Source organism: Lycium ferocissimum, chromosome 1 (assembly GCF_029784015.1).
Source record: "Lycium ferocissimum isolate CSIRO_LF1 chromosome 1, AGI_CSIRO_Lferr_CH_V1, whole genome shotgun sequence".
NCBI lineage: Eukaryota > Viridiplantae > Streptophyta > Magnoliopsida > Solanales > Solanaceae > Lycium > Lycium ferocissimum.
Genome location: NC_081342.1, coordinates 62,019,209 through 62,028,824, shown reverse-complemented (window position 1 = coordinate 62,028,824; position 9,616 = coordinate 62,019,209). Strand labels below are relative to the sequence as shown.

The 9,616-nt window shown below is 33.9% G+C and overlaps 1 protein-coding gene across 1 annotated transcript; it reads left to right on the top strand.

Annotated features, from left to right (window-relative positions):
• Positions 1-5,486: 5,486 nt before the first annotated feature.
• Positions 5,487-8,462, top strand: LOC132030450 (cell number regulator 1-like). Its single transcript, XM_059420094.1, has 4 exons — positions 5,487-6,342; positions 6,430-6,501; positions 6,877-7,095; positions 7,862-8,462. The coding sequence occupies exons 1-4, from the start codon at positions 5,943-5,945 to the stop codon at positions 7,954-7,956; spliced, it is 786 nt and encodes a 261-aa protein (XP_059276077.1). The 5' UTR covers positions 5,487-5,942; the 3' UTR covers positions 7,957-8,462.
• Positions 8,463-9,616: the final 1,154 nt, after the last annotated feature.

Here is a 9,616-nt window from a genome sequence, read left to right as displayed (position 1 = left end):
AATTTTAAATTTAATCTTTGTGATGTCTTATTAAGTAAATTTAATTAATTAAAATTAAATCTTCATAAATTTATCATAATTATAACCATTCCACCACTTTATGTTAAGTTTGTATTGTTACTTTATTTTTTCGGTAATACAGTTCTAAGGATTAGATCAAATATAACATACTTTCTACATAAGAACTAAAAACACACGTCAGTTGATTGAAAGTTCAATGTGCTTAATTAAATATCACAAAGACCAAAATTATACTAATTTTGAAAGGAAAAGTTGTTAACATCTAAAGGTTTACACATTTTTAAAAGAACACAACCTTTTTAAGAAAGGACACTTCAAATTAAAGATTTTATTTAAATAATATTGTTTAATAATCTGTATATATATAAAGCCGGGACACGGGCCCGATGATGTGGCGCTCTCTAGGATCAAGAAATGTATTTATCTAATTTCTCAATTTTTGCCTTTTTCTTCCCATTTAAATACAATACTTAACTATTAAATGCAAGCAATTACGGTTTAATTGCATCTATAAGACCAAAAGCACCGTTTCACATTTCTTTTTAAACCAACTGTTTCAAACCATAACCATGTCGCAAACTGTTGACATGCATCCTTTCAAACTTCTTGGAAAACCAACTGTTTCAAAGCAAAGTTTTAAGGTTTTCAAGTCATCCACACAATTACTAAAGATACTTTAGTAAATAAAGAAAGAGAGAAAAATACAGTTTCAACATTCTTCTCCATAAACTCGTCGCTTTGAACAAAATCTTCCAGTTCTCGATTATAACGGCAAAGAATATATATATATCGGTTTAATGTCATTTTTAAGACGACGAAGATGCCCGGGGAATGGGGGTGGAGTACGATGGTTCCTTTGTACAAGAACAAGGGCGACATTCAAAGTTGCAACAACTATAGAGGTATCAAGCTGCTAAGTCACACTATGAAAGTGTGGGAAAGGGTGGTGGAGATGAGGGTGAGGAGAGGCGTGTCCATTTCAGAGAACCAGTTCGGATTCATGTCGGGGCGCTCGACTACAGAAGCCATTCATCTTGTGAAGAGACTGGTGAAAGGTATAGGGAGAGGAAGAGAGACTTACACATGATTTTCATCGACCTAGAAAAGGCTTACGATAAAGTGTCAAGAGAGGTTTTATGGAGATGCTTGGAGGTTAGAGGTGTACCTGTGGCGTACATTAGGGCGATCAAGGACATGTATGAGGGAGCCAAGACCAGGGTTAGAACAGTGGGAGGAGACTCGGAACACTTCCCAGTGGAGATGGGGTTGCATTAGGGATCAGCTCTTAGCTTTTTTTTATTTGCCTTGGTGATGGATGGTTTGACGCGGCAAATTCAAGGTGAGGTGACATGGTGCATGTTATTCGTGGATGACATAGTCCTGATTGACGAGATCCGCAACGGAGTGAATGCTAAGCTGGAGGCTTGGAGACAAACTCTGGAGTCTAAAGGTTCAGGTTGAGTAGGACAAGATAGAGTACAGGGTGCAAGTTTAGTGACGAGACACGTGAAGGTGGCGTGGAGTGAGTGGTGGGTACCCAGGCCATTCAAAAGAAAGGAAGTTTTAAGTATTTTGGGTCTAGTGTACAAGGAGATGGGGATATTGACGATGATGTCACGCATCGTATTGGTGCAGGGTGGATGAAATGGAGGCTCGCTTCAGGAGTGTTGTGTGAGAAGGTGCCACCAAAGCTTAAAGGCAAGTTCTACAAAGTGGTAGTAAGGCAGAGCTTTGTTGTACGAGAGCGGAATCTTTGGGCGATCGAGAACTCACACGTCGAGGAAGATGAAAGTTGCGGAAATGAGAATGTTGCGATGGATGTGTGGACACGCCGGGCGAGAGATAAATTAGGAATGAAGATATCCGAGAAAAGGTGGGAGTGGCATCAGTGGAGGAAAAGATATGGGAAGCGCGGCTGAGATGGTTTGGGCATGTGAAGAGGAGAGACACAGAGGCCTCAGTGCGGAGGTGTGAAAGGTTGGCTATGGATGGTTTCGAAGAGGTAAAGGTAGGCGAAGAGTATTGGGGAGAGGTGCTTAGACGGGACATGGCGCGGTTCCGGCTGCCGAGGACATGACCTTAGATAGGAGGCTATGGAGGACTCGGATTAGGGTAGAAGGCTAGTAGGTAGTCCCGTATCCCGTCGGGCTAGTAGTCGCGAGTTTTGATCTTCGTTTTCTTGTCCTTTGATTCGTGCAACTATATGTTGGTCCGTGTACCACAATTATCGTATCTATACGTGGTATCTCTTGTTTACGTTTTCTCATCTTGCTTTATCATGGCTTTTTCGCTTTCGTTAGTTTCATTTTCTTTAAAAGCCCCATTTATTGCTAACCTTTTCTCATCATGTTTTCTCTCTTGAGCGGGTCTTCAGAAATCTTCTCTATCTTCGAGATGGTGATAAGGTACGTACATTTTACTTTCTCTTTCATGCGGTATGTTGTTATATATATATATCACAAAGTGTGGTCTATAGTATAATGATGTGACATAATTCTTCGGCCAAGAATTCTGCATTTTGCGTTAATTTTTCTCTCATTTTCTTCTTTTCATCATTCAACTCAATTGAATTTTCATTTTCTTTACTTTTCCACCCTTCCTTCCATTTCTTTTCATTCAATCCAATTGAAAATGATATCATTTCGACGGATTTACCTTAAGGGATCAAATTAAATGTTGTCTCTTCATTATTTCTGTAACTTCCACACATAATACTTATTATTTCTTGTAATTAGCTATAAATAATTTCTTCTTTCTTTCTTGTGCTATCACGTCACCTATAAGATTTTCCTTCTTTTAAGAGCTATTAAGTTTTACTTCTTGTGAATAGAGAGAATTTGTCTGCTTCATCACATATGTAATTGATTTGCATTGGATTGTGTATTATTTTAAAGACAAAATAATAATTGTTCTTCTTTGTTTTGTTGATAGATACAAATAATAATCTTAGTGAGCATGCTTGAGCAAATTTAAGTAAAATTCTGTAAGTAACTTTTGATTTTTCTTTAACTATTATGATTTTTTTTTTTTTTTGGTTCTTGTATCATTTGTTAGTAAGGAATATATAGATGTTTCGGCTCTAAACAAATAAATTTCCACTTCTCGATCCAAAAATGAAACAATAATCTTTTCTTTTTGATCAATTCTACAGTGCCAATTTATTGTGAGGTTTCTATTACTTTTTCTTTTTTAATTTAATGTAGCATTTGTTAGTGTGCAATATTAGTCTCAGGATCTATGTAAGGAAAATAAAAATATTATCTCTATCTTAACTTAATTTACAAAATAATTATTTTTAATTAACTTCGCGCTGATAAATTCTCTCTCTCTCTCTCTCTCTCTCTCTATATATATATATATATATATAAAAGCCACGTGAAAACCTAATTTCTCAATTTTTGCCTTTTTCTTCCCATTTAAATACAATACTTAACTATTAAATGCAAGCAATTACAGTTTAATTGCAACTATAAGGCCAAAAGCACCGTTCCACACTTCTTTTTAGACCAACTGTTTCAAACCGTAACCGTTTCACAAACCGTTGACATGCATCCTTTCAAACTTCTAGGAAAACCAACTTAATTATTAGAGATACTTTAGTAAATAAAGAAAGAGAAAAAAATATTGTTTCAACATAATTCTCCATAAACACGCCGCTTCTAACAAAACCTTCGACTTCTCGATTACAACGGCAGAGAAAAAAACATTGTATCAACATATTTCTCCAAAGGCACTTGATTCACACAACACAAAGACAGTGAAGAAACTAATAGATGAGAGGAAATCTTCATCGTCACTGGTAAATCTCAACTTGATTTTAGATCTGCCAGATTTTAATTTAAATTATTCTAGCGTGTTTTTCTTTCTTTGTTTTAAATTTTTGGTTCTATAATTTTATCATTTGTTTTCCCCCCATAATATGAGAGTTAATCAAGAGTTATGCACTTTATTACGTTAAAGTACTAGCGCAATGCCTGTGGTTTTTTGATATCGTTGAAAAAATTACAAAGACTGTAATAACACGTTTAATTACACACCACCTATTATCTTTCAACCGTTTAAACCGCTATTAAGTTTTTTTTTTTTTTTATAGCAATGCGGCTTTGTTTAGAATACATGAAAGAAGTAATGCAAAGAGAGAATGTGTGTGCCTATATATATTTTCACAAGGGTGGTCTATAGTATAATGACGTGACATAATTCTTCGGCCAAGAATTCTGCATTTTGGCTTAATTTTTCTCTCATTTTCTTCTTTTCATCATTCAACTCAATTGGTATTTTCATTTTCTTTATTTTTCCACTGTTCCTTCCATTTCTTTTCATTCAATCCAATTGAAAATGATATCAACTCGACGGATTTACCTTAAGGGATCAAATTAAATGTTGGCTCTTCATTATTTCTGTAACATTGCATAATAGTTATTATTTTTTGTAATTAGTTATAAATAATTTCTTCTTCTTTCTTAAGCTATAATATTACCTATAAGATTTTCCTTCTTTTAAGAGCTATTAAGTTTTACTTCTTTTGAATAGAGAGAATTTGTCTGCTTCATCACATATGTAATTGATTTGCATTGGATTGTGTATATTTTTAAGACAAAATAATAATTTTTCTTCTTTATTTTGTTGATAGATACAAATAATAATCTTAGTGAGCCTTCTTGAGCAAATTAAGTAAAATTATGTAAGTACCATTATAACTTTTGATTTTTCTTTAACTATTATGATTATTCTATTTTTTTTTTTTGTTCTTGTATCATTAGTAAGGAATAGATGTTTCGGCTCTAAGCAAATATAGTTCCCCCTTCTCGATCCAAAAATGTAACAATAATCTTTTCCTTTTGATCAATTTCTACATTGCCAATTTATTGTGAGGTTTCTATTTCTTTTTTCTTTTTTTAATGTAGCATTTGTTAGCATGCAATATTAGTCTCGGATCTATGTAAGGAAAATATTATCTTTGTCTTAACTTAATTTACAAAATAATTATTTCTAATTAATTAATAAACCGCGCGAAGCGCGGATAAATTATATATATAATATATATATATATATATATATACACCATAACCAGAAAACACTGAATTGTTACGACTTTGGGCATGCGTGCTTATATTTTAAGTTGATCCAAAGTACCTGTATTTACTTCTTCTGTTCAAATTAACGGGTCATTACAATTCTATATTTATTTTTTTTGTTTAAATTATCCATTGGTATACCAATCAATATACGTAGGAATTAAATTGAATGTAAATGGTAAAAAAATCATTTAACTTTTGATGGACATTTTCATAAATTAACTTTTAACTTAAGGACTTTCAACTTTAGTCGTATGTTCCATAATTCATATGCTCAAAACCACATCTTTGACATTATTTTTTTGGTGTGAGAGATTGGGCCGCGAATTGTGGTTGATGATCCAAAGAAAGAAAAGAGGATAATATTAGGCAAAAATGAAACTTTTTATCAAAATGATACAGGGTAGAGTTGCAACTTTAGGTTACAACTCTCATCCCCCCTCCCCTTCATTCATAAAATTTATCTCCTCTCTTCCTCCTCCTCATTCTTTCTGTAATTAATTTCTATCCTATAAACACAAAAAAATATATGTTTCTTTCGACAATCAAGTTACCATTACAATTTTTTGATTGATTTTACACCTTGAAGACATCAATCAACCATTACAATCAATTTATTGAAGTTACATTCCGGAGACAATTATCAAAATATCATTCAGAGAATGCAAAAAACAGATGATAATAATGAGAATATTCCAACATCCCCTAGTCGATTGTCATCATTGCAAATTCAAAATCAACAACGTTCATTGCCTCAAGCTCCAATTCAAAGACCAAAAAATATTACACAAGGAGATATTTTATCGCAACCACCACCGCCACCTCAATCACAAAATTTAATTCATGAAAATCCATCCCCGTCATCGTTACAAAATTCAATGCATGCATCTCATTCAGCGATACCAACAACAACAACAACAATTATGTCTCATTTGGTATCACCATCACCCAAAGTTCCTTCTGAACCCCCCTCGCCAAAGACGATTATCATCATCATCAACACGAATACCGTGGCCTGGATCTCCTCCATTTATTCCATCACAACAACAACCACCTATATGTCACCAATCATCAATTATGCCATATTACCCACCAATAGGGGTGCCACCACCATTTCCATACTTCCCTATGCCCTATCCTCGTGACCAATTTCATTACCCAATGATCCTTGCAAATAATGGTCAGATTTATAGTCAGCCCTGGTCAACAGGTCTTTTTGATTGTTTTTCAGACCTCAAGAATTGTAGGTTCCTCTAATTAATTATTTCCTTGATTTTTTTGTCAACCTTTTTCTTATAGAGCTAATCATGTTTCTACTATATTGTTGTAGGTTTTATTACATGTTTATGTCCCTGCGTTACCTTTGGGCAAGTGGATGAGATTTTATCTGAAGGGTCAATGAGTAATTTTCTAATTAACATATTCTATGATGATATTCTATATAGTTAGGGATCGTTCGGTTGGTGGAATAAGATAGATAAGGATATCTCATGGGATTGATAAGGATATCTCATGGGATTAGCTATCCCACCTTCTATATGGATAGCTAATCCCATCATTTTAATACAAAGGGTGGGATAAAATAATCTTGAGACCGATTAATCATAATCAAACACAGAATAAACTAATTTCACATTTTATATTGAGATTATTATCCTTATCCCACCAACTAAACGACCTCTTAGTGTACATAAACTAGAAGAAAAAACATATACTACTCTATATTTTGGTCAAATTGTTGAGATTTTTTATTTTGACAAATACATGTGTAATGCAGCTTGGTGGGAAGGTGCGTTAATGTTCGGAATTCTAGATACACTATGCTTCAGTCAAGCATCATTCATTTTTGCGTGGTATCATCGTGTGCAATTCAGGAAAAAATACAATTTGATGGGTAATCTCTTGAGTGAGTTTGCAATTACTCTCTGTTGCATGAGACTGGTCCTATGTCAGAATTATCGTCAACTTAACAAACTCGGGTTTGATGTAGCCCTAGGTAATTCTTAATTCTTTTCATTTCTACTTTCTTTTCTCTATTGATCATTTTCATTTCTACTTTCTTTTCTCTATTGATCATTCTCATATAGATATCTATCAGAGACTTTCTTGGAGTACACTTTAGAGTGGTTTGATTCACATGTAGTTCTAGTTACACAAAAATTATAATACTAGAATTATTTATATAATAAATTATATTGATGGGATTTTCATGCAATGAATAATAATAATATTGTCGTCATAATTTGTGTGACGATGATCGACTGGCATGGAGTTTCAGTAAAAACGAATTTTTTAACTTGTGATAAACAAGCCTTAGAAATTTTTGTCATTGTAAAATGAAAGTTTAAAGGAAAATTGTTTTTGAGTATAAGAATATGTCATTCTTTTTTAAAAGACTAAAAATGAAGAGTGTCACATAAATTGATACATATTTGTCATTCTTATGTAGTAATTGCGTACTTCAAGAATTTGTCTTTAAATAATTTTATCTCGTATTGTTAATTCACATATTCTTTTGTCACATTCTAATGGGCATAAATTTATGCATATTTTAATGTGGTATTATTTAATACCGCCGTCCAGCCGTTGCATTAGCTATATTAAAATTATCTTTTCTTATCTGACCAACCAGACACCCCATTAATTATGAGGAAATTATATTTCCTAATCCCTCCAATCAAACAGAATATTACTATATGCAGCACCTTATGTTTGGAATTATTTTTCGTACAATCTCAAACCAAATTGCCCCTTGTTTTCAGGATGGAAAGCAAATAAGAAGAAACAAAGAAGAATAGCAAGCCAAGGTGCTGTACAATTTGTGCCACCAATGACTAATCCAGGGATGTTTAGATGAACAGAAGATTAATGGCTGATTGCTGCACACTAGTCATTCGTCGTGCATATTAATCAATGTCCCATCTTGATCGTTTGACAAGACAAAGAAGTGATTAAAAAATTATAGATTTTTATTGCTTAACAACATTGTATGGTACAAAAGGAGGGATTTTTTTATCCAAGGTGACAATAGTATATAAAGCATTAGTCATTAGATTTATAATAAAGGCAGCAGTAACATGCATTTCAATTGTTGAATTCTTCGCATTGAAGAATCTATATGCTATGTACCCAATTTTTGGAAATTAAACGGGATGTGTCATGGTCCTTTTCTATAACTTATTAATTTGATCAGAGGAAGTTACTAAGTCTAGGTTATTCCTCAGCCTCTGCTGTTTCTGTGATTTCCATGGTCAGAAGCCTTAATCAAAAACAAGTCTAGCTTATGGGATGGAGTGAAATGCAATGAGATGACCCACCATGTGATTGAACTTGACCTTAGTTGTAGCAGTCTTGTAGGGCAGATTGATTCCTATATCAGCCTTTTCCAACTCTCTCATCTCCGAGGGCTCAACCTTTCTTGTAATGGCTTCTACGGTTCTTAGATCTCACCTAAATTTAGCAGGTTTTCGTGCTTGGCATATCTTGATCTTTCCTAGCCATCTTCCTCATCTTTACAAAGTGATTTTAAATTGCTGAGACTCGCAACCCATGAATTCAAATTGCTTCTTCAGCATTTGATCCAATTAATTAGATAGCTTCATTTTACTGGCATAAACATCTCTTCCATCATTCTTCTAAATTTTTTCGACTCATTTCATAACTCTGAGGCTAGGACTGGGATATACAGAATTGTATGGGATAATACCTGAGAGTATTTTTCAACTGCCCAACTTGGAAAGACTTGACTTATATTAAAATAATCAGCTCAAAGGGGTTCAAAGACCAAATGGAATAGCAATGCATCTCTCATGAAGTTAGGTCTCGATGAAGTGGATTTTTCTGATAATTTGTCTGAGTCTTGGCTATCTAACTTCACTACATCGTTTGTATCTTAGTGATTGCAACCTCTGGAGCCCTATTCATGTCTCTTTCAAATCTCACGCACATAGAGAATTTGCTCTTTGAAGGTAACTATCTGAATGGAACTATATACCATCATGGATATTCTCTCAACTACTTGCATCACTACGTTATTTAAGATTGGCATCGAACCACTTTTCTGGTGAGCTTGGGGATTTCAAGTCCAATTCATTAGTCTAGATTAACTTACAAGGCAACCACTGCAAATTCTGCCCAAGTCAATTCAAAACATTGTGAACCTAACATTCCTTGATCTTTCATCTAATAATTTTGGTGGTCACGTGGATGTCAGCTTCTTTTCAAACCTCAAACATCTTTCAAATCTTGTTCTTTCATATAATCATATCTCATTGGCCAGTGAGAACAAAGTTAAATCTACTTTGCTCAAATCTCTTCAAAACTTACAGTTGGTCACCTTAGAAGTAAAAGAATTGGAGTTTTTGAGATCGCAAAGCTTCTTCACGAGTTGATTCTTTTGAATAATAAGATTAAAGGAAGAATTCCTGATTGGACATGGTCTAACTGGAGGTATTCATTGAAAAAAAAGCTTATTTTGTTCCGCAATGTGGATGCAATTCCTCTTCAATCGTATGTAG